Here is a 27,166-nt window from a genome sequence, read left to right as displayed (position 1 = left end):
AGCCATGTTTCTGGCTGCCTTGTTTGGTCTCTGGTGGAGGCTGGAGTTGGGAGCGTTGGGTTCTTGGAGCAGTCTGGCCTGGCTCGAGGCTAGTCCAAACCACTCACCTTCCTCCCATCTCCCCAGCATCAGGGCAACATGTGCTCTTGGGATTTTACATGCTTTGCTGTTCACGGGGGTGTCAGGGAAGGGCAGGACAGGGAGCTCGGCTTTCTGTCCCCGCTGACTGTGTGGGAAGGGCTCCGTATCCAGTTGCTGTATCACTTACCACGCCATCCTGCTCAGCGAGGGTGGTTTTTCCCCTCTTCTTTGCATATGCTTTAGCAGAATTTCTTGCTGTTGCCTGAACCACGTTTGAAGTCAGCCTGCACAGTGGTTAGCGCCTGGTGCAGGATAACTCTAGCAAGACCCTGCGAAGGGGAGCACCTTACCCTGCACCCCTGGACATTGTAATGAACCAGCTTTTTTTATTGCTGTCCTACACAGGGGCAAAGAGAGGGTTCCCTTCACTCCAACATGGACTTACCACCATGGCTCTTACTATAAAGAAAGCAAATTTAATTTACATTTTTATACAAAGGACTGTTTAAACCCAGAGGGGCATGTTTAGCCCCCAGTGCCTGCTTGGTGTATTTGTGTCCCATCCCTGTCCTGTGGTTCCACCCACCCTGCTGGGCACTCCTGATGCTTCCTGCTGCTCTAGCCACACCATTGCAGCATGTGCCACTGGTTTCTTGACAGGGGATCCATGCAGAACTGCAGGCCTACACGCCCCACGGGGAGCCCTTGTAGGCCAGGTTGAGAAGGCAGCAGTCTCTGAACCTGGATTTTCTCATGGAGAAGGAGTACTTGGCCAAGTCTTTCCTTGATTCCGTGCACACGCTCTTCGGTATGTGCTTATCTCTGGCCACGCCAACTTGCTCAGGCATTGAGCATTGGGATCCTGCTGGGATCCTAGCCTGGCTGCCACTTAGAAGTTCTCCTTGTTGAAGTAGAATTTCACCTTCCTGGGATCCAGGCTGGAATGTTGGTGGCAAGACTTCTGCAGGCTCTTTGCCAAGGCTCCTGGCCCGCAGAGGAACACGCCGACCACTGACCTGTGCACAGCACCATGTTGTCAGCACTGGGCAGGCAGTTCCAGGAAAAGCTTTTTGGGGTCCCTGCAACCTGAAGGGGATGAGCACACCCCTCCCAAACTCGCGCTGGGTGCCAGGGAGGAGGGGGTGCCTTCCAGCTCCAGCTCCCATCGTGAACCCCCTGCCTTGCTCTCACCTCGGGTGGGCTGCAGCCACTGCCGCAAACTCGCTGTTCCACATGGGGCGCCCAAAAATGGTTTTGTGCCTGAGGCCCGTCACCGTGTCTGTAGCGGTGTCAAAGCGGAGCGCCACGTTGTTGGCCTGGGCAGAACAGGGAGAGTGAGAACACCGGCAACCACCTGCGAGCCTACCTCTAGTCCCTCAGCACAGAGGAGCATCCATTGCTGATCCACCAAACACCACTTCTGGACTGTCTGCCTGCAAGCTGTTGATGTGCTTGCCCTGCCTTTCGTGCCTGACTTGGCCATCCCATGGCCCCTGCGGTCACACCTGCCCTGGGTGACTCACAATGCTGTTGTCCCAGCCAGTGAGGAAGAGACGGTAGGTGAGAAAGTCTGCCTTGCCCGACTCTGCCATCTTCTGCTCCAGCGAGGCAAGCAGGTCGTTGAACCAGGCAAAGGCTCCCGTGTCCCGGCACAGCCAGTAGAAGTAGATCTGGGATGCAGAGGGAGAGGGTTTGCCCAAGGTGGAGCAGGCAGGAGGAGTGGAAGGATGCAATGTCAAGGACTGGGAAACCTAACATGGAGAAACCCATGGCTGGTCCTGTTGGATACCCCATACCTTCTTGGTCTTGAGGGTCTGGTCATCCTGCTGGAACTTGTACCAGATGGACTTCAGAATGGAGGCAAAGGGGGTGACGCCGATGCCTGCTCCCACTAGCATGGCCACCTCATACTGGAACACATCTTCACTGGCTGTGCCAAAGGGGCCATCCACCTCAATCCTAGCAGAGGAAAGGCATGGTAAGAGGTCTGGCCTCCCCACATCCCTGGGAAGGTTCGTTGGGGCGCTCCCCAGCCTACCTGGGCATCTCCAGCTTCTGCTGCTGGAAGGTGTCAATGAGACGCTCCGTCCAGTCACCAGCCACCCGGACGTGGATAGAGAAGAAATCCTCCTCAGGCGCTGAGGTGAGGGTGAAGGGGTGCCACTCCAGCAGGGAGATGGCGGGGCAGTTGACGAAGATGTACTGCCCCACCTCCATGCGGAAGCCCTTCTTCTGCATCTGCAGCTCCAGCACGCGGGCAGGGTGCATGACCACCTGCGGCACAGGGACAGGGCTCAGCGCCCAGCCTGCTTCTTGTCTCTGAGCCAAGTGGCTTTGGCAGCAGCCCCTGCCTGCCTCCCCACGGCCACTCCAGCAAGGACCTGCAGCACCGGTGGCTGTGGGAAGGAGCTGGCAGCAGGCACGTGTTCCTGCATCACCCACCTTGGTGACAACCACCTTCTGCCGTGCCCGCCAGATCCGGAGAATCCGCTCAAAGATGTAAAGGAGAACAGGGGCCAGAACCCACTTCCAGGACTGCAGGGATGGAGTAGAGCAAAGGTTTGGGGGCGAGGCAGGGCTGGAGCATCGCAAGGGCAAGGGAAGGGCTTCTCCCCCTTCAGCCATCCCACTGCTGCCCTACCTCAGCAGGGATGCTCCCAAACTCGGGGTCTTTGCAGCAATCTCTGCAGTCCTCGTCCTTGTGTGTGAGGTAGTAGGCACAGTGATAAGGATTCACCTTCTCTACGCTCTTCTCTGTCTGCCCACGCACCAGACCGCTGCGGGGAGGTCAGGAGTGAGCCCAGGTGCTGGCTTCTGCCCTCCCTGCTTGGGGCCAGCTGGGCCAGCCAGCCGCAGGAATGGGGAGCCCACTCGCTGGATCCACTCCAAGGTTGCCCCACCAGGGGTCTGTGGCCACTGCCCCTTGTTTTCCTGCCTTTGGGGAGCGGTGGGGTGCCTTACGCGGTGCCGTGGATGACCAGGCCAATGAAGTAGATGATGAAGAGGTGGTGCGTGTACCAGAAGACCTCAAAGTAGTTCCTGCGGATGAACTCAGTGGAGGACGTGACCATGAGAATGAGCACCAGCGTGATGATGATCCCTGTCAGTCCTGGGACGGTGGTGAAGGCCACGTACTCTGCGCTCTGCAGGGGTCGAAGGATGGGTTAGGGAGGCAGTGGACAGGCGCCGGCAGGGGCTGGATGCTGGGGCCAGCGCTCACCGTCTGGTTGGAGTGGATGGGGTTCAGCCACTTGTTGTCCTGCAGGTGCATCTTGGAGAGGACAGCGGCCAGGCTGCCATCGGTGGCTTGTTGGCTGTGGTTGTAGCGCTCCAGGTTGAAGATGTGGGCGATGGTGTGCACGGCTGGGCAGGGGACAGGCAGTCACCCACCTGCTCACCTCCCCGTCCCCATCGCACCCCAGCCCGGCGCGGGGCAGTACCTGCGAGCAGCGCCAGCGCGTAGGCCACCAGCTTGTGGAAGGTGAGGTTGTGGTCCAACTGCTTCCGCAGCGTCCGCCTGCAGCACTGCAGGGAGAGGCGGCCGTGTCGCGGTGGGAACAGGGATGGGGACAGGGATGGGGATGGGCACACTGGCCGTGCTGCCGTGGGGCACTCACCGAGCAGGTCCCGCGGAGGAAGGAGAGGAGGTTGCGGCAGATGGGCAGCAGGATCAGCATGCTGTTGAAGTTGAGGCACTTGGCTGATGCTCGTGCCCACGCCAAAGCAGACTGAGGAAAGGAACGGGGGTGAGCGTTGCTGTCCCACACGGTGCTGTACTGGGACTGGGACAGGGTGGGGTGAAGTGACACTGAGCTGGGACTCGGTCATGCTGGGCTGGGGAGTGGTGGAGAGCGTGATGCTGGGGTCGGGAATGATGGGATTAGGTTGATGCTGAGCCAGGAGAGGAGGAGGATTGGGAGGGAAGGAGTGATGCTGAGCTGGGATGAGACAAGGAGCAGCACGGAGCAATTCCAAGCTGGGGACTGGGGGGCTGGAATAGGACAGGACAAGGAACGGGCAGGGGGTGCTGCAGCCCCCACCCCACTGCAGAAGGGCTCCAAGGAGCAGGCAGGGTGCTGTGAGGGAGGACCTTACCCCAAGGATGGCCCTGGTGTAGAAATACCGCTCATCCCGGTCAAAGAACAGAAAGTAGTACGTGAAGAGGAAGATGTTGATGCCCAGCCACGCCGCCTGTGGGGGAAAGCCGCAGCCGTGTGACAGACCCTGGCCCAGGATGGCCCCTCAGCCGCAGCACTCGGGTGTGGGAGCAGCAGGAAAACATCAGGACAGCACATCCCCTCCTGCTTCCTTATCAGCTGTGGCAGCACGCACGGGGCTGGGACAAGGGGCCAAGAGTGGGGAGTCTTGCAAAATCACTGTCGTGTCATCTACAGCCCTGCACATCACCCATGCACGAGGAAGGAGGAAAGGCAGCTGGAGGCAATGCCTGCACGGCGGGACAGCACAGCCAGAGGGTGGCTGGGGCTGAACTGGGATTCATGAAGAAGACTATGGGAGGAGGAAAGTGCAGAAGGAGGTGGCTCACCCAGCCCTGCTGTGCCACTGGCCCCTGTCTAACTCTGCCGCACCCCACGCTGGTCCCTCTCACAGGCACTGATTTTTTGTTGAGCTCCCAAATCAAAACCACTTAGCTTTGCGTTTGTTGTGGTTTGTTTTAGGGTTTTTTTCATGTTTCTTTTTTAAAAAGTGTTTTAAAGAATGAAAATAATACAACTTTCTGCAAGTCCCCGCTTTCCCATGCCTTCGCAGCTCCTCATGCAGGGCTGAGCACCTGGCACAGTGCTGGACGGGCAAGCCCCGTTACACCAGCGATGCCACAGAACAGCACTGGCAGATCACCCCTGTGGTGCAGGCTCCTCACCCCAGCATGGGCTCTCACAGGAGCTTCCTGGGCAAAGCAGCAGCATTTTTGAAGTTTTAAACTCTACTTTGAGTTGCACATTCCTTAAGACAAGTTTTCTGAACCCCATCCCTCCCCTGGCTGCTTGGGCTTTGCAGGTTGGCTGGGAAGAGGGATTGCTTGTTCCTCCATGCAGCCCAGCGCCACGACAGATCATCAGCCTCTATTTCCCCCAAGGTCCCTCCAGGACCCTGCCCAGACTGTGCGCCCCATAGCCCCACACATCACCCTAGCCTCTCATAGAATCATAGAATCACCAGGTTGGAAAAGACCCATCGGATCATCGAGTCCAACCATTCCTATCAAACACTAAACCATGTCCCTTAGCACCTCGTCCACCCGTCCCTTAAACACCTCCAGGGAAGGTGACTCAACCCCCTCCCTGGGCATCTCCCAGCAGACAAGCCCCCCGGCCCCACACGCTCACCAGGACGGCTGCCGAGAACCAGTGGTTGACCAGCCAGTTGCCCATGGTGCGATGTCCCCGTTCCTGCGTCTGCTGCCGCGTGCCACGGACGGCTCGCTGTTTTATCGAGGCAGTAGGCGGTGCAGCAGTTCCCACCTCTGGAACGGCACCAGAGGGACTTTCCCTTGAGAAACCTTTGAGGAAATGCCGGGCAGTTTCAAACACCACCTTCCAGGAAGGCTGAACCTATCGGCTGGTCCAAAACCAGCCCCAGAGCCGGCCAGGCGCGGTTCCCCGCTGAGGGGTCCTCTGTGGCTCCAAACCCGGGTGCTGCAGGGCATTGGGCGGCTCCTTTTGGGTTTTTGTCAATATTTGGGGAAAAACCCAGGCTTTTTTGAGGTAGGGATATCCTGGTGGGAGGAAGTTGCGGAGGGTCCATCCTGTGCCCTGCTGAGCAGATGTGACCCATCCTGGCATTCCTCACCAGCCCCGGCTGCCCCTGTTTGACAAGAGCAGCCAAGGGAGAATTGTATGGGGGAATAGCACTGTGCCAGGGCCAGGATCCAGCCTGGAGATCCATCCTACTGATCCATCCCAGAGAGGGTGAATTAAGACTGTGCGACCAGCACCTGAGCACCAGCAGCGCTGTGCCTTCACGGACACCCCAGGATGCCCAGCACCTTCAGTCCAGCACTCAGCATCCTCCAAGCTGAGCTGACCCCACAAACAGTTTTGGAGGAGTGTGGGGATGTCACACTCCTGGTTTGAGGTGAGGACTCCCGGGTCCCATCAGCAACAACATTGCTGTGTGAGCCACCCTTCTTCTGCCTGCCCTCTGCTGCAGGCTGCAGAGCCCCGTGGTGCCCAGCACCGCGGCATCCACTGCTCCTGCTGGGAACAGCAGCCACTGCAGGGGGGCCTCCCAGCTGGAGGAACAGGTTGGGCAGGATTGCTCCTTGCCGGCCTGCCAGGGCGGCGCTGACAGAAGCGCAGGATGAGGCTGGGCCCTGTCCCACCATGCTCCTGCATCTTCCCAACCCCACTGCGGGGTTCTCCCAGCCCCAGTTCCCGCTGGCACATCCCCAGCTCGGTGCCCATGAGTACGAGGGCTACGCGGGCAGCGGGTGTGCACACCCACGCCAGCCCTGGCGCTACAATCCCCACCCTCTGCGTGAGTCACCGGCTGCCCAGACTCGCAGTTACAGCAAAGTTTCTTTACTGCTTAAAACAGTCCCGCTGGCCCCCGTGGTCCCGAGGTTACCACATATACCACAGCGGGTGGGCAAGGGTGTCGGAGCACCCCAGGGGCTCTGCATGGCAGGTAGCTTTCAGCGACAGGTGGTTTATGGTTGGACTCGACGATCCGGTGGGTCTCTTCCAACCTGGTTATTCTATGATTCTATGATTCTAAGTCCTTCGTGCCCATGCATATGGTCCTAAGCAGGACACTCCTGTCCCCCTGGCACCATGGGGATGCGCTGGGACCCACTGTCATTGCAGGGCCAGGAGGCACAACTTGTTCTGCAAGCCCGAGGGCACAGCCTGGCGCTGCCTGTCCCTGTGTTCATAGCCGGCTGGAGGAGCCAGTTGCTGGCTGTGCCTCAGACGATGCTGTGCCTCACACCGGGCTCATGAGGTGCCTGGAGATGCAGAGGGGTCTCTGGCAGGTTCCGCCGGCAGCAGACGCAGTGCAAGAAGTCAGCAATGTTGTGTCGGAAGAGCTGGCGGCAGGGGTGCAGGTACTGGAAGAAAAGGAGCATGAAGTAGATGCCCAGGCAGTAGCCAAGGAGCAGCTGCACCACCAGCAGCGGAGTGCAGATGTTCTCATAGATGTCTGTCTTGAAGAAGTACCACAGAATGACGAGGGCTGTGTTTTCCACCAGCCGGGCCACATAGTACACGACCACGCGGCCCCAGTTCTGTGACTTGTCAATGAGGTCCCTGTCAGCCAGCTTGAGCTGCACGGCCGACCAGCAGAACATGTTGATGCCGGCGTAGAGGAGGGTGAAGGCACAGAGCACCACCACCGTGCCCAGGCGGCTGAAGTTCTTCTCGATGTTGTCAGGCAGGCGGGTGCCGCTTCGCCAGAACTGCACCCAGGGCAAGAAGAAGACCACCAAGAGGTTGGCCAGAGCGATAGGGATGATCCAGTGCTTGAAGACGGTGCTGAAGAGCACAAGGACGGCCACGCGGGTGGAGATCTCCAGGCTGCGCCACAGCACGATGCAGAGGAAGGCCAGAGGCCGCAGTTGGACCTTGTAGTCATCGTACTTCACCTGGATGGCCAGGATGTTGCAGACGAGTGCCCCGTAGGTGACTGACACCAGGCAGATGCCCATGAGGATGGCTGCAGAGGGAGAGGGCAGGGCAGTCAGGCAGTGCTGGGGACCAGGCTGTGTGCCCAGCCTCTCTGCTGCCCTCGGTGCAAAGCGCGGGGTGGCAACTCTGTGTGCAAAGCACGGAGTAACAGCCCTGCACGCAAAGCGCAAGATGCCAACCACCAGGGCTTGCAGCAGGAGGCTCAGTGTGAGCGCTGCTGGGACAGCTCGTGGCTGTGGCCGATAGACCCCGTGATGGGGGGGCTGTGGGGGAGCTGCGGGTAGCAAGAGGCTCTGCTCCCAGCTTTTCTCCCCACACCACTAAACCAGATGCCTTTGCAAACTGAGGCTGTTTGTGTGCTTTAAGCAGACACCAGCCTCCCTGCCCTGTGCAAGAAATTCTGCTCAATGGGGAGTGGGGCATGGCCTGTGCTGCAAGCACCTCTGCCTTCACCTGCTCCAAATACCACACCACGATTCCCACATGGGAAAAGCAAATTAGAGGACAGACAGGTGCCCAACCCCTGCAGCTTGTGCTCCATGCTTAGGGGAGTTGGTGGCAGCCGTGTCCCCAGCGATCCCCCCGAGCTTCGTTTGGATGCCACACTGGCACATGCAGCAGAGGAGCTGCCACCATGCCCTGGTGGGGTCCTGCCTGCACGGCTCTACGGGAGCCCACGGGCCAGAACCCCTTACCTCGTGCAAGAGGGATGTACTTCTCCAGGACGCTGATGTAGAGCTGGAGGGTGAGCTGTGGGGTGGAACCCAGGAAGGCCTGGATGACCGCCATGCGCTTGAAGGCGTTGCGGTGGGTGGCCAGCCGGCGCACTGAGTGGCCCACCTCCTGCTCCATCTCCACCTCATAGCCTTTCCGCAACCGCCGCTTGCGGGTGATGGTGACATAGGGCTCCTCCTCCTTCCCTGACCGGCAGTAAACCACCAAGGCCTCCACACACCTGGGGGGACACGGCAGCTGTCACCTACACCAGCCTCCCCTCTGCTCCCCACGCCTGCTCCCAGCACCTCCAGCCTCCCCTCACCCAGCGCTGGCCAGACCCTGCTCCTGCTGGGCTCAGCCCAACTGGTTTGGGCAACTGTTCAGAAGAGGTGAAGCACCCATGGTGGGAAACCATAGCTCTGCTGGGAGCTAGAGCTACACAAAGGGGTTAATCGCTCTCAGGCTCTGTTTTCTCCATTGGCACAAAATGCACCTCTTCCTCTAGGCAAAGGCAAGAGAAACTTTCTGATACCGTCTTTGATCTCTCCTCTTGAGCAGAAGGATTCTACACATCCTTCTTGGTGGGAATGGCAGGAAGGGGAGCGCAGGGTGAAGCCGCGTGTGACATGGGCTGATAAGACAAGGCTTCCGCAACCCCTCCCTTGCAGGGAACCCTCACGTGCAGGCAAGGGAGGCGGGTTTCTCCCATGCTGCTCCCCACTGCAAGGCCAGTGGGTAGAGGGACTCTCAGCCCCTCCATACACAGCCACGAGGTGGGTGTGCATGGGCCAGAGGTGATCAGCAGAGGAGGATCCATCCAACAGGCTTGGCTCCTGCCCAGGGACAAGCTGGCTCTGGTATCAACAGGATGTAATTACTTATGAACATTCACCAGGACAGCAGAAGTTGCTCTGTTTCAGACCCAAATGGAATGAGGTTTTTGGATAAATTCTCTTCCCAGATCAGGCCAGCGTTCATGGCTCACTCCAGACTCTAACGGGAAAATAGTTTTATCCAACGGGCCCAGCTCCATGGGCAGTTCCAGCTGGCTGCCAGTGCCCTGCCAGACCTTCTCAACAGGCTGGGCTCCATCTCCACCCAAGGAGCCAACTGAAGCATCCCCCTCTGAGCAGATCTGGCACTTGCAAGCAGCCGAGCACCATCGTAACCACCTCGGACAGCCGTGGTCGCTGTGGTGAGAGCTGCGGCACCACTACGGGCCAGCATGGCCTGAGGTGGTGCCAAGATGAAGCTCCCCAGCCGTCTCTGAAGATGAACCATGGTGACGGGCACACCGCTAGCACCCTGCTCGTTTCTGGTGACAGAGGAAGCGCGGTGCAGGGCACGGTGTTTTTGTAGCTCTGCAGGTGTGGGGTGTGCCCTGAAGCACGGCGGCCAGCGTGCCCTTGGGTAAGGAGCCCTGCAGAGATGGTGGGGCTGCTGTGCCGCCAGCTGCACCCCCTGTGCACTCTCACCAAGCAGGATTGTTAGGGTGACGGCAGCATTCCCAGGGAGGCAACACAGCATTCCCAAGGAGTGAGAGATCAGCACCTCTCCAGCTTGTGCAACATCCACGCTCTCACCCTCCTTTACCCAGTGGGGTCCAGTGGCCCCCCAGCTCCCATGCCAGCCCAGCTCCTACACACAGCTCCTTTCTTCCACATCCCATAAGCCCCACCTATCCCAGGCCTGGGGACCTTATTGGGGGACAACCCCTGTTCCTGTTCACCCTCAAACACTAGCAATCTCAGCAAAGACAATGGCAAAATCCAAAGGCAGAGGGAAACACTGGCTGCAGAAAGTGACCCTGCAAGGAACCTTTTCAGCAGCTGAGATACAACAGGTTGGTGGCTGAGCAAAAGACCCCACGGGCCCAGAGCAGCAGTGCCCCCGGGAAGAAGGGGGCCAAGGACCCAGCTGGAGCGGCTCTGGGGTTTGCTGCATGGCCAGATTTCTGCTGACAGCCAGTGCCTGGAGAGCCCTGCTCAGCTCAGCCCCTACCTGTCCCCTTACCTGACCCCCATGTCCCATGGCAGGGGTCCCTGTGTCGTATGCCAGGGGTCCCTGCACCTCTTGGCAGGGCTCACCACATCCTATGCTTGGGGTCCCCATGTCCCATTGCAGGGATCCTCATGTCCCTTGCCAGGGTCCTCACGTCCTATGCTGGGGATCTCTGTGTCCCACACCAGAGCTCCCCGTGTCCCATTCCATGGGGCTCCATGTCCCATGCCACGGATCCTCCCATCCTTTGCCGGGTGTCCCCTCATCCCACGGCAGGGGTCCTGCTGTCCCACGCCGGGGTCCCCACATACCACGACAGGGCTTCCCACATCCCTTGCTGAGGGTCCCCACATCCCATGCCAGCATCTCCACATCCCTTGCCGTGGTTCCTGCATCCCATGCCAGGGGTCCTGCCATCCCACGTCCCATGACAGGGGCTCCCACACCCCTTGCTGGGGGTCCCTTCATCCCATGCCAGGGGTCCCCACGTCCCATGCCAGCATCTCCACATCCCTTGCCATGCTTCCTGCATCCCACGCCAGGGGTCCCCACGTCCCACGACAGGGCTTCCCACATCCCTTGCTGGGTGTCCCTGCATCCCATCCGAGGGGGGCTCACGTCCCGTGCCAGCGTCTCCACATCCCTAGCCGCGGTCCCTGCAGCCCATGCCAGGGGTCCCCACGTCCCGTGCCAGCGTCTCCACATCCCTAGCCGTGGTCCCTGCATCCCATGCCAGGGGTCCCCTGTCCACCCCCCCCGCGCTCACCGGATGAGGGGCCCGAGCTGCAGCAGGTGCATGAGCAGGACGAGGGGCCGGTCGCGGCTGAGGTCGCGGTGCACGAAGATGAGGGTGAGCTGCACCAGCACGGAGGGGCAGAGCACGAAGAAGACGGTGAGCGCCAGCCAGAAGCGGTCGTCGGAGTGTCCGTAGGAGCAGCAGAGCGCGGCGGCCGCCGCCCCCTCCCCGCAGAACAGCGCCGTCGAGAACACGATGCCGAGCGGCGGCTTCGGCCGCGACGGGGCGGCGGGCGGGCAGCCCCCGGGGCCGCGCATCCCGCTCAGCCCCGCCGGGGCGCCATCCCGGGCTGCCGAGACACACCGGCCGCGCTGCGGGGCGGGGCGAGCGGGGCGGCACCCGGGGCCCAGCGCCCCTGCCGGAGCCCTGCCCCGCAGCCCCTGCCCCGCAGCCCCTGCCGGAGCCCCTGCCCCGCAGCCCCTGCCCCGCAGCCCCTGCCCCGCAGCCCCACCTGCACCCCTGCCCCGCAGCCCTGCTCCGCAGCCCCACCTGCACCCCCGCCCCACAGCCCCACCTGTGCCCCTGCCCCGCAGCCCCTGCCCCACAGCCCCACCTGCACCCCTGCCCCGCAGCCCCTGCCCCGCAGCCCCACCTGCACCCCTGCCCTGCAGCCCCACCTGCAGCCCTGCCCCGCAGCCCCTGCCCCGCAGCCCCACCTGCGCCCCTGTCCCAGGAATCCTGGGACCCAACACCCCTCCTGCAACCCTGCCCCGCAGCCCCACCTGACCCCCTGCCCCAGTGCCCGTGTTGCACCCCTGCCCAGGAGCCCCGGGACGCAGCGTCCTTGCCACAGCCCTGTCCCGCAGCCCCTGCTGCACCTGTGTCCCAGGAGCCCAGGGAGCCCAATGCCTCTCCTGCACCTCTGCCCCACAGCCCCTACCACAGACCTGCCCCAAAGCCCCTCCTGCACCCGTGTCCCACGAGCTCTGAGACCCAACACCTCCCCTGAACCCCTGCGGCAAAGCCCCACCTGCACCCCTGCCCCAGCACCCCACCTGCACCCATACCCCAGGAGCCCCAAGACCCAACGCCCCACCTGCACCCCTGCCCCAGGACAGTCCACCTTTGCCTCTGCCCCAGCACCCCTCCTGCCCTGGAGCACCCTGCTCCAACACCCCTATCTTTGTTCAGGATCATCCCCCCCAAGACCCCCGTCTCTCCAAGAACCTGTGCCTGAGTGCACCCCAACACGGTCCAGACCCACCTCGCAACCCCCCTGCGGCACCCCCTCGGGGTCCCCCAGCTTCGGCCACAGCCCTGCGCACCCCGAGCCTCTGGTCCCATCCCTGGGACCCCTCCAACACGTCCTGCCCCACCTGGGCCCCAGCAGCTACCTGTACCCCAAACCGCACCAACACGGGGCTTCCCTGAAGGGGAGAGGTGCCAGGCAGCCCGAGCCGAGGGGCAGGAGGGGATGCGAGTGTGGGCACCAGACCTGCCCGCAGCCAGGCCCGCGGTGTTTGCCACACCTGCCAGTGCCCTGCGCCCCAACCAACCCGGCTCGGGGGCTGATGGCGAGCTCCAGCCCCTGGGCAGCCCCAGCCCTCGACCCTCGACCTGCACTTTGTGGAGTGGTGTGTGGGAGCAAGGGGGTTGCCAAAGCAGGAAGCATTTTCGTTTCTCACAAGTGGAGCTGCAGCAGCGACACCCCTTCGGGTCCAGAGAGTGGTTGGGATGCAGGGTTGGCCTTGAGATTTGGGTAGGGCGTGAAGGGGGAGATGCTCCTGGGCAGGAGGTGGTGCAGACCACCTTGGCCCACAGCTGAGCTTCAAGGTGCCTTTCCCATTGCCTTCAAGGACCCACCTTCAAGGTGATGGGTTACGTGCACTCACTGACAGAGCCAGACCTTACATCGCTGAGCCTGCGGCTCAGTCCCACATCCATTCCTGTCTGTCCCGCCTGGGGAGGCCAGTTGACCTCCGCTCCTCAGTCAACAGTGGGAACACAAGGCTGGTTGTGCTGCTTCCCACACGGATGACCGTGGGGTCCCTGCTCTGCCTGGGATGAGCACTGGTCCCCGGCACCAGCCCTGCCCGCCGTTCCTCCTGGGTGAGCACGGTCAGCTGCCAGCACGCTGATGCACACACAATGTCTTGCCCGAGCGCGTGCTCCCTGCCAGATTACTCAGTCCAGCCGGCTGGCTGGGAGAGATGGGACAAGACAAGGAGTGTTTGAGGTCGGCCAATTTTCCCTGGTCTAGGCAGACCGGGAAGTCTTAGGTAATTTTTAAAAGGCGCTGGGTGTTCATTCCTTGGCAGCCAGGCCAGCTCACAAGGAGGTGCCCACACTAATGGCAAGAACGCTGTCTCCAGCGCTTGCCTGATCCTGTGCAAACCAAACGCGTGAAGCCGCCCAAACCCCTCTTTCCCCCATTTTACCAGGCTGGAAGCATTACCAGAGCTATCGGGCTTAGCAGCAGCAGAGCTGGGAATGAAACCGCCTGAGACCTTGGAGGCTGGGTCTTCCCCAATGGCAGCTCCCGCACAGAAGCAATCCCGGTGGCTGCAGCTGCTCAGCGCTTTTCCTTCCAACACTGAACAGCTGCTTTGGGAAACCACAAATGCCATGAGCTCATAGGGACTGGCCTGACCGGCAGGGATGGGAGACCTATGTGTGACCACTCAGCTCTGGTATGATGGTTACATATTTTCAAGCTGTTTTTAGAAAACAGGCTCTCCAAAAAAAACCCTAGCAGGGCAGAGGGCAAAGGGAACGGCATCCAAACGAAGGAGCCTGCCCATCAGCCGAGTGGCTCCTGCAGGCGCCTGGGGTGGGAGCTGAGCACGGGCAACGGCTGAACCAGCCCCAGCACCCAGCCTGGCTGGGCACTCAGCCGGCAATGGCACGTCGTATGGCACTGCCAACTGCGCCCACACCTCTGTATTAGCAGCAAGAGCAACGTGCAATTTATACTGTTTATGCAACTTCCATTTATCCAAATTAAAAGCATCCCCCAGGAGCCTGGCAGGCCACCAAGCCCTCGGCTGAGCAATGCCTGGGCTCTAACTCATCGTATTTTTAATTTCATCTTCCCCTGCTTCATGATGAAATACTTAAGAGCAACTGTTTAATCAGTCAAGAATTCCAGTGCTGTGTCCGGGAGCCCCAGCAGCTGTTAGGGGAATGGAAAGACAGAGCATTCCCACAACAGTTATTATCCCATTTTCTGACCCAAGCACGGAGAAGCAGCAGGCTGTTTTCTGGTTCACGCTATGAGTCACCCTCAAGCCTAACCCTACTTGTCTGCAACTCAGCACTGTAAACAGCAGACCGTAAGCTGCCTGCATCACTGATAGCATCGGCGAGCGATCCTGCTCACGCTGCCTCGCCACTCCCTGTGCCTGCCAGCTCAACGCCCGGGCCTCCGCCTGCGAACACCGCGCGGCTTGGGCCGCACAGACACCCCGTGACACCGCTGTCACAGAGCCGCTGGCTGACCCAGAGCTGCAGCAAGCCAAGGGGGACTGCCTGGGCTCTGAGGACATCCCATCCAAGTGTTCCCATGTGCAGCAGCCAGATCCTGGGCCGGCAGAGCAGGCACCTGCTGGCCAGCCCTCTCTCTGAGCTCTCTCAAGAGAAAAGCAGCCCCTGGGCTGTGGAGCCATGGTCCATACATGTGACAAGACCTTCAATGCGATGGAAGTGCCTATCGGGGTAAAACCTGAGGTGCCAGAGGGAGACTAGGCTGGTCTCTCTAGGACCACTTAGGAAAGTGAGGGAGTTAGGTGGTTGGCAGGTTATTTATGTCACAGCACCTCATGTGTTTTGCAGACCTCACAATCAGGAGCTGGAATAAGAAAGAAAAGGCCGAGTGAAGGAGAAGACATTTTTCCCTGCACAAAGGTGGCACTGTGTCACTTGAGTCCCTGCCGCATGGACTGGCATTCAGGAGTCCCCAGGGATGCCCAAGTTCTGCCACCCCATACAGACCTCAGTTCTCCTGTTCCCACAATATGTGCCCTGCCCTGGAGAGCATCCCATTTTCATTATTTTCTTAATCCCAGCCTTCATTATTTTTTTAATCCCACTGTTCACACAACGCACTTGGAACACAGGGGCTGTGGCAGTATTGGCTGCTCATTATGGGAAACACGGGAATTGCTGTGGAGTTTTTCCAGTCCCTCGCATGCCTGCAGACACGCAAGGGTATTTGTGCGTGAGAGCCCGGGCTGTACGTGGGGTGGGAGCAGGCTCCCTCACTGCCTCTCACTCTGAAAATAGCCACGTCTGCTTATACATGCCTGCCTGGCAGCTCATCTTCTGTAAAAGGAGAAGAGAAAAGCCATTTGGAAATGGCAGAGGCTCTTTGCCAGAGCCCTTAAAGAGCCCATCCCACAAGCTCTCCTCTCCTCTCCCCAGAGTGCTGCCACTGCACTAGGACCCGGAACAAGCATCACTCCCAGAGTGCTCACTGGGACATGCCGAGAGCTGCCGGCTTCCCAAATATAGCCCTGCACACAGAGGTGCAGGCAGCTGCTCAGGGTGTGGGGATGGCTGTGCTCATCCCCCACTGCCCTGTTGGATCTTAATACCCCCTAGGAACTCGCTCTGCCCCGAGGATTAAATATTCAGCTGGTGCCTCACGAAGCAACGGTAGGGACGTGTTGATCCTCCAAAGACCCTGTGTGCTGGATGCAGTGGAAATCACAAAGCGTTCCCCAGCTCAACACACAGTGAACAGGGGACACAATTGTGTCCCCCTCAGTGCAGCCACACCGCCCTGACTGGCAGCGCTGGGAGCTTCCCAGGAATCTGTGAGCCAGAAACTTTTTACTTAGTTTGGAAATGGCTTTGCAAATGACTGATCTTCACAGCCTAAACTGTTTGGATTTTGCATTGCTTTCTCAATAGCTCAGCTGTATTTTTTCCTGCCTGAGCAGTTTGTGGAATAGTTTCTGGTTGGAGAAATATTTTTTCCATTTGCTTCATCATGTGGCTGCTTTTGCCACTCAGTTTCCTCATCCAGCTTTGCTCCCTTATTTTGCTGGGAGAAAAACCTGTCTGCCTCGAAGATCTCATCCTTCTAAATCTTGCTGCAGGCTGGAGGCTGTGCTGAGCCCACCACCAGGCTTAGTGCTGCCAGAGCCAGGATGCTCCTCTGGCACGGGCCATGCCGCTGCCACCTCACAGCTTAAATTCTTTAACAAGAAAATAGAGTTACCTTCTTTGGGCACATTTATAGGTCTCTGCAATAATTACACGGTTTGAAATCATGTCTCCTTGGCTGCAATCCCAGCTCAGGCAGCAGATGATGCTGTAACACTAAACGAGGCAGGAAGGGTTAAAATTACTTTTAATTAACTGATTCTCCTGATCCCACCTCCTGGCACTTGTGCTTGCCCGGGCATCCTGGCAGGCAGGAGGGATGGTTTACACTCTCTTTTCCCCAGTGCTTTGCTGCAGGAAAGCGGCAGGAGCACTGTAATGCTCTAAATAAAAGCATTGCAGGAGCCCAGGAAGGGCTTGTAGCCATCACAGGGGCATCGCGGAGCTGTGTGAAGCTGGCAGCTTCCCCATGCAGCAGGGAGCGGAGCAAACCCTGGCACAGGACCCTGTGCTGAAATCCAAGCCTCTCCCGTGAATTTGTGTGTGGTCTGGCTGGGAAGCACCCAGCAAGAAATGGGGTAAAAAGCAGCCATCTCACTTCATATTTCCTCCGGCTTTGGTGTCTGCCGCAGGGTGGTGGTACCGGTGGTGGGGGAACAAAGAGACCTCCAGAAACACAACCTCCCTTGCTCAAAATAGCTTACAAAATGGTTGTTGGCGTGGCAGCAGGGAGCGTGGCCAGTTTGCGCTGCACCCTCTGTGCCAGGCAGGCCACGCTGCAAACCGGCCACGCTCTCTGCCACCACGCCAGCCTGCCAGCAAACAGCCCCCGTGTCCCAATTCATCACCTACAGGTCTCCGTGGCACAGGCTGTAATTATCTTGCATTTCCAGCCTGACCGTGGGGAGTTCGTCTGTAATTAGCTCTTGGGATTTAGGAGCTTGTATGATCCGGGGTTATGGTTAGCCACCAGAGCTCTCCCGGGATTTAAAGGGACGATGCAGCTATTTGCATATATCTACTGCCCCGCTGCGCTGGTGCCGTTGTCCGATGTGTTAAATAGAAAGAAGGGTCCCTCTGCAAAGCCTGTGCAAGTCCTTGCCCTGCCACGGATGCTTTTTTGGGCAGAGTTGATGTGGACCCAAGCGATGCAGGACAGCTTGCAAAAATTTCTGCCAGGACTTTTTGGTCCTTGCCATCATCTCAGTTTTGGTGCCACCCCAACTCGAGGCTCCCGGTAAATGCCACAGCCCCTAGAGCTCTGTGCTGCCCACTGCTTTCCTTCACAAGCTGCCATTCCCCATGAACAAGCTCCCCCAACCCTGCCGCTGCCTCCCCCCGACTCTCCTCCTCACCCGGGGCTCCCAAGCAGGGGGTCCTGCTGCGCCCGGTGCCAGCTTGGGCACATACTCACGGGGTCGAGGGAAGCCAAGACAGGGCAGCCCGCCAGCCTGCGTCCACCTGTGCTTCTCTGCCGCCCCTGTAGTTTCACCTCCTTCCCTCGCCTGCGACACTCCAGCAGGCAGAAATAGCCCCAAAACACGTGCTGCCTTCCAGGAAGCGATGCCAGAGGCAGAGAAGACCCGGTGCCCCGGGCACAGCCCTCCCTCAGGGGCTGCCACCAGCAGCACTAGGGGGTCCAGCCTGGCACGCTGCTGGGGCACAGCCTGGTAACAGATCTGGTAAAGAACATCTCTGGTTATCCACCAAGATAATAAATTTTGCCTTAGAGTTTCTCACCTGGCAACAGTCACCAAGGAAACCCAGATGGCTGCTGCGGGTCCCCACTGGCACTGCCTGGGGGGGTCCCTGTGGTCCTGGCAGAGGGGCTCTGGCTGCACCCTGGCTGAGTGGGCAAAGGGTCAGCTGCCCACACGGTAACCTGAGCCCAGGCCCATGAAAATGCCTACTGACCCAGGCACGATCCCTGCACTGCCTCTCCAGAGACAAGTGGAGGTTTCACCAGATTTGGAGTGGATTTTGAGGTTTCCTGACAGCTGAGCCCTGTGTGGGTGCATCAGGAGGGGGAACCTGGAGCTGCCTCTGGCACCTTGTGGGTTTCCTGGTCCCCAGTGCCAGGCTGACCAGGGATTTTGGACACTTGTGTTCTGGGCCCCTCACCACAAGAAGGATGTTGAGGCTCTAGAGCGAGTCCAGAGAAGAGCAACAAAGCTGGTGAGGGGGCTGGAGAACAGGCCTTACGAGGAACGGCTGAGAGAGCTGGGGGTGTTCAGCCTGGAGAAGAGGTGCAGCCCTGCCCTGCCGTCAGAGGTGTGAGAGTAAACAGCCACACCAGATATCGTTGCATATGGCCATGATATCAGTATGGAAACTTCCTCCATTAATCATTAACCACGTGTGGCTCCCTGATCATGGCGTAGCGTCAGGGCAGGTCCCCCACCCAAGGGTGGGTGCTGAGCTTCCCAGTAGCATGTGGGACTGGAGCAAGGGGTTGTGCCCAACGTGAACTTGTGCTCCATGTGGCCGTTCCAGAGATGAGGGACAGCTGGCAGCATCTTTGCTCACAGCTGGGGCTTGGCTGGTCAAGGCAGCGTTGCCGGCACTTGGTGATCGAGCACGGACAGATGTGAGCCAGCAGGATCCCTGTTTGTTCTCTTGTGTGGCTTTTGAAGGATCTCATGTCCTTATCCCTCTGGGCTCCACTCCTCCCATCGAAACCTGCGACTCAGACAGACCCTTGCAGCCTCGTCTCCTCTACACACAACAGCAGCTGCTTGCCAGGGAGAGCAGCCCCAGCTGAGGAAAGCAGCAGGAAACATGAGGAGCAAGATAAGAGCTTCAGAGCTGCAGATCACAGAGTCAATGCTTTGTTGGCTCTGCTTCCTGCCCTGATGTCCAAGGGTCCCGCACCAGTCTGCTCAGGCTGGTTGGTGTTTCTCTTCCCAGTGGCACAGGACCTGCTTCTGCTCAGGAGGTGCCTCAGGGTGCATAAAGTACCAGCAGTGAGCAGTGATGTCCCCCAGCCCGGCACAGAGGGGACCCATGGGTGAGCAGCAGAGCAGGCACATTGTGCAAGGGCTGCACCTTCCAGGGGCTGCACTTTCCAGGGGCTGCAAAGAAATATCTATGCAGGGATTACGCAGCAAGGAGCCAGGGACACCGTTCGTTAGAGGAGACATTAATTCTGCTGGAAGCACCACGTGGGGTGTCAGGCAATGTCCCCATCACAAGGCGTTTAAGCCATTGATGGAGGCATGAGGTTGCCTGGTGCCGTGCGGGTGGGTAATGCAGTGCTGTGTCGTGCCACCCAGCGCGGCGGGCTGGCCCACGGCACTCCATGTCCCAGCAGCCACTGGCCTGGCCCGACCCACCAGGATTAAGGAGGCTGTGAGGAGTAAGTATTTTAAATCCAGATTAGATTTAAGCAGCTGCTACGCAAAGGGGATGTGAGAAGGGGCTGCAGGGCGAGGACAAGAAGGTGAGAGGCTGACTGGCACTCCAGTGATGCAAGAAGGGGCTGAGAGGGCAGGGTCTAGTCTGGGGGGGTTTGTGCCTGTGGGTTATTGCCCAGGGGCTGGATTTTGTACCCCAGCTTGGCTTGTGTGCACCAGGCTGGAGGTAGCAGTGCTCAGGCGTGGGACAAGGCTTCCCAGGTGAGATGCTTCCTGCCATGGGGAGAAAGAACAGGTAGGAGGATGAAGCACAGGGACATGCCGAGCTGCTCTCTCCATAGGTCCTGAAGAGAGACCATTCCTCCATACAGGGCTGCCAAGCATGTTCCACCTCTTCTCACACTGCTGGTCGTGGCTGCAGGCCATACAGGAGCCCATCAGGTAGGTCCCCATGTCTGCTCCTTGGGGGTCCCTGGGTGCCATAACATTTACCCAAGCGTTCCTTCGGGAGGACAGCACTGCGGTAACACTGTGAGAGTGGTGCCTGATGCAGGAATCCCTCCCAAACTGCAGGGCAAGGCACACGTGTCCTCGCTGTCCCTGCAGCAGGCAGGAGCTGGGCAGGCAAGGGAGAAGGGAAAGCAGGGGTGTGCATACTGGAACAATCCCAGCAGGATTCCTCCTGTGCAAAGTCAGCAGCTCCCCAAGGACGCTGGAGAGTAAGGACTGAAATGCCTGCTGTGTTTGCCTGTGTTAGGAGACCCAGATTGATTCCATGGGCTTGGCACTGCGCCTGCCCAGGGAAGATACTGTGGCCATGAAGGGGTTTGTGGTCCTCTCCCACCAGAGAAGACACTTTGCCTTAATGCCAGAGGTGGAGCCACACCGCCATGCAGCGTCATCTGTATGTTGAAGGAAGAAAACACTGCGAATGGCTACTATGGCTTGTCAACCACAGGGGGAAGGTTCTGCGTGTCGCTCTGGTGAAACATGTCACTGGAGACCAAATAGGACTGTTTAGCAACAGAAAAACTTCCTGTGTCCAAGCACAAGCTCATAAAATATCCTTGCTACCTCTCCCTAGCTGCGTATCCTCATAATTCTCTGACCAGGAAAGACCCTGAGAACAATCACTACCTGTTTGCGTATAAGGACAACCTTTTGGGCTTTTGCATATCATTGCTTAATCCTATACGATGTGAAAAGAAACCCTTGCCATAGGAAGCATGTTGAAGACTCTGCAGTGTGACTGTTCCACTGTGCCTGCCCTCACTCTCTCCCAGGCACCTGGGAGCATCTCTGCCTTCGCCCTCAGCTCAGCCAGAGCCTGTGTCACCGTCCTGTCCCTCTCCTGGCTGAAGTGCAGCTGCCATGCACAGGATCCTTTGCCTGGGAGCCCTGGGACCAGCAGTGGTCACTGCTCCTGAGGGAGCACAGCCTTTCTCTGGGACGCTCATCCGCTGTTGTTTCTCCCCAGGAAGGTGACACTCCTCGTCGTGGGGCTGGACAATGCAGGGAAAACCTCTGTCATCATGGACATAGAGAAAGGTGAGGAACAGCACAGCGCCAGCCTTGACTGGAGGCAGTAGCTTTATTCTAGAATCCTAGAATCCAAGAATCCTAGAAACAGAATATTTTGGGTTGGAAAGGATCTTAAAGATCTGACACCCCTGCCATGGGCAGGGACACCTCCCAATATATCAGGCTGCCCAAGCCCCCATCCAACCTGGCCTTGAACACCTCCAGGGATGGGGCAGCCACAGCTTCCCTGGGCAACCTGTTATGGTTCTTTGCAACCAACTATCCAAGCCCTGAAGGATCAAGACCCTTGAAATACAGCTGCTGTGCAGTGGGAAGTGGGCAGGGCACTGCCTGGGCAGCCCTGGAAGCGGGGACGTGGCTCGGGGAGGAGGAGGCACATGCTGCAGGGGTGCTCCGGGGCTCTCTGTGCCAGCTCTCTGCCCTCTCCTCACACGCAGCACTGGCTGGCGAGGTGCTGCCGACAGCGCAGCCCGGCCAGACCTGCCTGCGGGTGGACAGGTTCGAGGTGACCCTGGTGGATCTCCCCGGGGGCCAGCGCTCCCGCAGCACCTGGCGCACTCACTACAGTGCAGCCCATGGGCTCCTCTTCGTCTTGGACTCCAGCGACCTGGCACGGATGGAGGAGGTCCGCAAGGTCCTGAGCCGTGTCTTGAGCCATCCTGACGTCTCTGGGAAGCCTCTCTTGCTGTAAGAACAATTCCTCAGGATGTGACTTGTAGGGTTTGGGATGGAGGCAGTGGAAACCTGTTGCTGGGGTTGCGGGGAGCATGGCTGGGCTGCTGTGGATGTGGTGCCCAGGTTGCTGGGACATCAGGATGCCAGTGGTGCTTGGGAGTTGGGAGCATCCTTGGAGAGGGGCTGGGGAGGATGCTCCAGCGCCCTGTACGGGCAGGGACAATGCTTTGTGGAACTGAAGCCAAACTGGGACAAAGTACTCAGGGTGCTGGGACGTGGGGACCTCATTGTTGCTCAGGAGCTGGTAGCATACCTGGAGAAAGGCTGAAGAAGGGGCTCCAGCGCCGCGCGCGTGCAGGGGCAATGCTTCACCTAAGCCAAACCAGGACAAAGCACCCAGCCTCCCCCACCATCATGTGGCAAGGAGCCTGGAGGCCAGGGTGACGGCTGTGCTCCACTCTCCTCATGCTCCAGGCTGGCCAACAAGCAAGACGTGACGGCCGCCCTGCTGCCCTGTGAGCTGATCGAGCGCCTGTGCCTGGAGCGCCTGGTCAATGAGAACCGTTCACCTTGTCGCATCGTGAGTGCAGGGGCTTCTCTGTTTCCTGCTCCCTGCACCTTGCCAGCACTGAAACCTTGTCCCTCTGCCCACAGGAGCCCTGTGCTGCCAGGAGGGACGCCCCCATCGGTCCAGCCCGTACCACCCTGCAGGGGCTCCGCTGGCTCCTCCGTGCCATCCCTGCCACACCGCTCCCACCGCCCAGCGCCAGGGCAGCCCGCGCCCGCCCACTCACCCGCAGGTGGGTGCGAGGTTCCGTCCGTGCGTGCCCCCCTCCCCATTCCCTCTCCTGGATGCTCACCCCCATCCCTCACCATGCTCTTGCACCACCAGGGACCCGCTGCCCCCCAGGGAAGATGCTCGAGATGGCGCAGGGAAGACGGGGGAGCACCGGCCCCTCTGCCGCCTCGTCCCTGTGGTGAGTGAACCCCCCGGGATGGATCGATGGGCTGAGACCAACGAGATGAGGCTTAATGTGGCCACTTGCCTGTTCCTGCACTTGCGACAAAACAACCCCATTTGATCTCAAAGCTTTTTTCCACCTTAGCTATGCTATGATTCTATGATGGGATAGGATGGAAGGGGGACTCCAAGTCCTTCCCCTCATCCCCTTTACCCTGCCCAGGAGGAGAACACGAAGGGCCCTGGGAGGAGGAAGAGAAAGGTGAAGGTGAGGAAGAAGAGCTCAGGGCAGCCGAGCCCAGCCAAGAAGCCGGAGGGACCAGGAGGAGTGGCTGACAGCCGAGCTGGGGCTGCCGGAGGGCTGCTGCCTCCCAACAGGGTGGGACAGGAGGAGCCCACGCTCACTGTGATGGCCACCCCACACCCAGGTAAGAGTGGGTGCTGCTGGCACCACTGGCACCAGGGCCCCCAGAGACACCCTGTGGGGTGGTTTGGGGACTCAACAATGTGGTGGTATGCTGGACTACTGGTCCCTGCCATCTCTGTTAGCTTTGTTTTCAGATCAGCTGAGCAGGGTCATGGGAATCTGACCAGGGAGGAGGAGAGGCACCTCCAAGCCTCTCTGGAAGGGTTGCTGCATGGAGGTGATGGAAGACTGTGGATCTGCCAGGAGCAATCCTCTCAGCTGGATTGACGACAAGTGCATCCTCACCCAGATGTGGTGCCTGAAATTTTGTATTTCTCCATCTAGCTCAGGGCATGAAAAAGAAGAAGAAGAAGAAAATCAAGAATAAAATCAAGTCACAGGATCCTGCCATGGAGCAGCAGCGTGAGGAGGTCTCAAGCACTTTTGGTTGGTATTTCCCAGGACACATTTTGCTGAAAAGCACTGGGGAGTCTGGCCTGCCGGCAACTGTGCAAGAGCCCTTGGCCATAGGGTGCTGGGTGTGGGGACAGAGGCACAAGCAAGTGCTGCTGCAGAGCAGTGTGGGCTGTTGAGGAGGCAGGTGCTCCTGCCTCTGCTTTTGGGTGGGCAGCAGGGAGGCCACTGAGCTGGAGCCCGGGGTGTCCTTGCAGCCCTCGCTCAGCACAGGCTGCCAGGCTGGACCCTGGGGCTTGGACCCTGTGTTAGTGTCAGGTCACTTCCCTTCCTCCCCAGACTTGTACCGTCGGGCGATGCTGGCTCTGAAGATGAGGCAGGAGCAGAGGAAGCAGCAATCTGCCATTGTTCCTTGAGCAGGAAGGTGCAGCCCAGGGAATGTGACATCCCAGAGGACTCCAGACCGCAGCAGCGATGGGACCCACACTTGCTCAGGGCTTCGGGGGTGCTTGGCCAGGGCTGGCCACGCTGGGCAGTGGGTTCTGGGGCATGAATGGCATCATTGTCCTCTGCCGGCCTGAAAAACAGGATCCACAGGACTGAGCCAGAAGTGCCTTTCTAAGATGCTTCTCTGGCAGCCGGGCACAAACCTATCTGAAAAGCAAACAGCCAGACACTTGCAGACCTCATGCTAGTGTTCTGTGGAAGACTCAGCCTGAACTCAGCTGAGCCTGTGGAAAAGAGGAAGATCAGGGCAAACATCCCAGGGGAAAACGGGTCAGAGCCTGGCTTGGCCTCTCAGTCAGTCCTTGTCTGCTGCCTGGACAAGTCTAATTTCATGCTGCTGAAGGTGGGAGGGCAGTCAGAGGGGACCTGCAGAAGAGTTTGACCTGGCCCCCAGCCACATCTCACAGGACTGTCAGAGGCTCTCTCACACAGTGGAAGAGGGTCATGCCCATGTTATCTGTGCATCCTTGCAGCTTGTCAGTGAAGGCTTGCATGGTTCCAAGGCAGACGGCTTGTGGCTGAGGTCACTGGAGGCCCCTTTCCAGGAAGGGAGCATTCCTCTTAACACTGCCGTCCTCCCAGCAGGGACGCCGCTGACCTACAGGTAATGCAAAATGCTCCCGTGTTTCTGACAGCCTGGCACCTGCAGCCCAGGGCAGTTGCTGAGCTGTGCTGAGCTCAGCTCTGAGACAGGAGAGCAAGCAGCACCCACATCCCAACACAACCGTCCGTGACACACACCTTGTCTAGCAGAGATCTGCTGTTGCGAAGCTGTGCTGGGGGGCTCATGCTCCCTGGCACCAGCTGGGTGCATATGAAGAAAAACCAACCAGCAGCCCTGGAAACACTTCACATGAAGCCAGGTGTGCAGCAGTTTTCCCTCCACAGGTGCAACGGTGTTGGGACTTCAGCAGTGCTCAGAAGTAGAGCGTGAGTCACCTCTGCTGCCCTCATTACTTATTAACAGGCAATTCCTTCACAGTCCAGGGGAAGGAAAAGTGCTAAAGCCCTTCCCTCATCAGGGCTGAAAAGGGAAAAGAAGAGAAACTCTGGCTACTCTGCCTTGCCAGTCTGCTGTAAAGTTCTGTGTAACTCTGTCAGATTCAATTGTCTGTGACTATAGGGATTAATTGTAAATAACTTGCAAATAACAAAAGCACGAATCATTACTGGCCCCCAAATACAGCGCTTTTGGTAAACCCTTGTCTCAGTCTGGTGGAGCTCCCTGTGGCACCTGGGCTGTGAGTGATGCGGGAGGCAAAGCGGGGTGTCCTTGGAGCCCCTTCTCCAGGGGTGGGTCAGGCTGTGAGTGCTCCCACCAGGGCCAGCGTGGGCTGCTGGCTGAGCTCCTGCTGCCGCAGCCACAGATCTCTGCAGAGCCATGGGGAGAGAAATACTGAAAGTTTCTCTCTGCCAAGGGAATGCTGAGGTGGCATCCCTTCTAACAGCCGTTTCTCGCACACCCACCAGGTCTGGGAGGAGGCCAAGCCTTCCCAGACAGCTGGCACACCAAACCAGCCCCTGGCCAGGCTGGGGCTCCAAAATCCTGTGGGGAGTGGGAGCTGAGAGGGTTTGGGAGCGTTCAGCAGTATGCTCCCTCTGATGCTGCCTACGGCTCCTGGCACTGTGGCTCCTCAGCACAGGCACTGCAGCCACGCGTGGGGACGGCGTGCCCTGTGTGACACCCAAAGCTGGAGAAGACACCTAGCAAGACAAGTCCAAAGGTGGAACTGGCCCAGCTGGCACTGCTGGGCACCTGAGTGAAACTTTTCCTGTGAGCCAGATGTGAGAAACCGGCTGGGTTGGTGTAACACACTTTCCCCTAATGTAACGATCACAAGTGAGTGCTACAAACAGGTACTTCAAACATATTTCAAAATCACCCCACTTATCCTGGTGTTTCCATGGCTGTAGAGCAGCTAATCCCTACTACAACCAGGAGACAACACTGCTCTGCACCAACAAGGAATGTGGCTCGTATCTTCTTTAGAAGGTGATCAACGACTCCATGTCAAAAACGGTTTATCTGAAAGCCAGAAACATCTCAGAAATGAGATCTTGAGATTTATGTGATCAAAGATAAACCAAAATATATTCATTAGTGGCTACGCTATGCCATGGGGCAATGGTCTGGGCTGCTTCTGCCACGCATGGAAAGCAGTGGCTGTAGCACAGGGAGCACACTTGGGGCAGGCAGGGCTCCTTTTGCTGTTGTTCTCCTCCTGCTATTTATCTTACAGCCTGATAGCTGAATAACCAGCGAGGGGAGGAGGTGTCTGGGAGATACAGTCCTCAGTGGTGCTGCTGGCTGTCAGCAGGACAAGGTGCAGCTCTGTCCGGGCGGATCCCAGCATGTCTGATCTGCTGGCAGGTGTACCGAGCCCAGGCGTGGTGCCTCGCAGCGATACGTGCCTTGTCCCCAAGAATGAGGGAGTGATGAGTGACACCCTCACATGAACCCTGAGTTTGTCAGAAAGTGCCAGAGCTCCGAATGTGCTGAGAAGCACGAAGAGATGCAACAGCAACTGCCCCAGGGATACCCGTGGTCTGCCTACTGATGCAGAAAGCAAGTGGTACCAACATCATTTTCTGCAGGGACGACAGGGCACAGCAAGGTGGTGTAATTGTGCTTCGCATTTAAGCATTCTTTTATTATCTAGCACATACATATTTTCAGGCTTCCAGAGGAGACATCTCAGGAGGGTTGCATTAGGCAGAACCTGGATCCTGCTTCCATGAGCTTTTCTGTGGCGCCTCAGCCTGGGCTGTGGCGGCATTTATTACAAACCTGTGACACAGAAGCGTGTGTGAAATTTGTCTGCAGTCCACTTCCCCTCAGAGGCGCTTGTTCAGGGAACCTGTGGCTGCCAGCACGGCCACTAGCAGCTCTCTCTATGCACAAGCCTCAAGCACGGAGGGACGGAGGGAGCCTGTGCTTGTCTGAACTTTGCAAAGGTTGATAGTTGCTTGTAAGATGCCAGGAGGAGGTGGAGAGAGGTTTCAGTGACATCCTGAGGGCAC

At 58.7% G+C, this 27,166-nt stretch overlaps 3 protein-coding genes across 8 annotated transcripts; 1 reads left to right on the top strand and 2 right to left on the bottom strand.

Annotated features, from left to right (window-relative positions):
- Nucleotides 1-502: 502 nt before the first annotated feature.
- On the bottom strand, nucleotides 503-6,466 carry NOX1 (NADPH oxidase 1). The gene is made up of 13 exons (XM_069868095.1): nucleotides 5,430-6,466; nucleotides 4,177-4,272; nucleotides 3,699-3,809; nucleotides 3,522-3,606; nucleotides 3,302-3,444; nucleotides 3,043-3,224; nucleotides 2,723-2,858; nucleotides 2,524-2,616; nucleotides 2,120-2,355; nucleotides 1,878-2,040; nucleotides 1,605-1,751; nucleotides 1,273-1,397; nucleotides 503-1,097 (listed from the first exon to the last, which is right to left on the bottom strand). Exons 1-13 carry the CDS (start codon nucleotides 5,472-5,474, stop codon nucleotides 971-973), a joined length of 1,689 nt encoding a protein of 562 aa, XP_069724196.1. The 5' UTR covers nucleotides 5,475-6,466; the 3' UTR covers nucleotides 503-970.
- Nucleotides 6,467-6,607: 141 nt separating this feature from the next.
- XKRX (XK related X-linked) lies at nucleotides 6,608-17,818 on the bottom strand. 2 transcript variants are annotated; one of them, XM_069868096.1, is made up of 4 exons: nucleotides 17,702-17,818; nucleotides 11,212-11,530; nucleotides 8,423-8,682; nucleotides 6,608-7,755 (listed from the first exon to the last, which is right to left on the bottom strand). In XM_069868096.1, exons 2-4 carry the CDS (start codon nucleotides 11,496-11,498, stop codon nucleotides 7,010-7,012), a joined length of 1,293 nt encoding a protein of 430 aa, XP_069724197.1. In that variant the 5' UTR covers nucleotides 11,499-11,530; nucleotides 17,702-17,818; the 3' UTR covers nucleotides 6,608-7,009. The 2 variants fall into 2 exon arrangements, with proteins under 2 accessions (XP_069724197.1, XP_069724198.1); XM_069868097.1 differs by lacking the exon at nucleotides 17,702-17,818 and adding an exon at nucleotides 13,637-13,765.
- A 1,855-nt stretch (nucleotides 17,819-19,673) lies between these two features.
- ARL13A (ARF like GTPase 13A) lies at nucleotides 19,674-25,309 on the top strand. 5 transcript variants are annotated; one of them, XM_069867473.1, is made up of 10 exons: nucleotides 19,674-19,726; nucleotides 19,982-20,081; nucleotides 21,118-21,188; nucleotides 21,681-21,869; nucleotides 22,332-22,437; nucleotides 22,512-22,657; nucleotides 22,750-22,834; nucleotides 23,042-23,246; nucleotides 23,570-23,671; nucleotides 23,978-25,309. In XM_069867473.1, the coding sequence occupies exons 4-10, from the start codon at nucleotides 21,799-21,801 to the stop codon at nucleotides 24,052-24,054; spliced, it is 792 nt and encodes a 263-aa protein (XP_069723574.1). In that variant the 5' UTR covers nucleotides 19,674-19,726; nucleotides 19,982-20,081; nucleotides 21,118-21,188; nucleotides 21,681-21,798; the 3' UTR covers nucleotides 24,055-25,309. The 5 variants fall into 5 exon arrangements, 1 of the variants encoding a protein (XP_069723574.1); XR_011338356.1 differs by having other exon boundaries at nucleotides 21,786-21,869; nucleotides 23,042-23,671; nucleotides 23,978-24,021; XR_011338357.1 differs by having other exon boundaries at nucleotides 22,569-22,657; nucleotides 23,042-23,671; nucleotides 23,978-24,021.
- Nucleotides 25,310-27,166: the final 1,857 nt, after the last annotated feature.

This window comes from Phaenicophaeus curvirostris, chromosome 13 (genome assembly GCF_032191515.1).
Source record: "Phaenicophaeus curvirostris isolate KB17595 chromosome 13, BPBGC_Pcur_1.0, whole genome shotgun sequence".
NCBI lineage: Eukaryota > Metazoa > Chordata > Aves > Cuculiformes > Cuculidae > Phaenicophaeus > Phaenicophaeus curvirostris.
The sequence above is the reverse complement of the archived record's forward strand: the minus strand, read 5'-3'. Positions and strand labels throughout refer to the sequence as shown.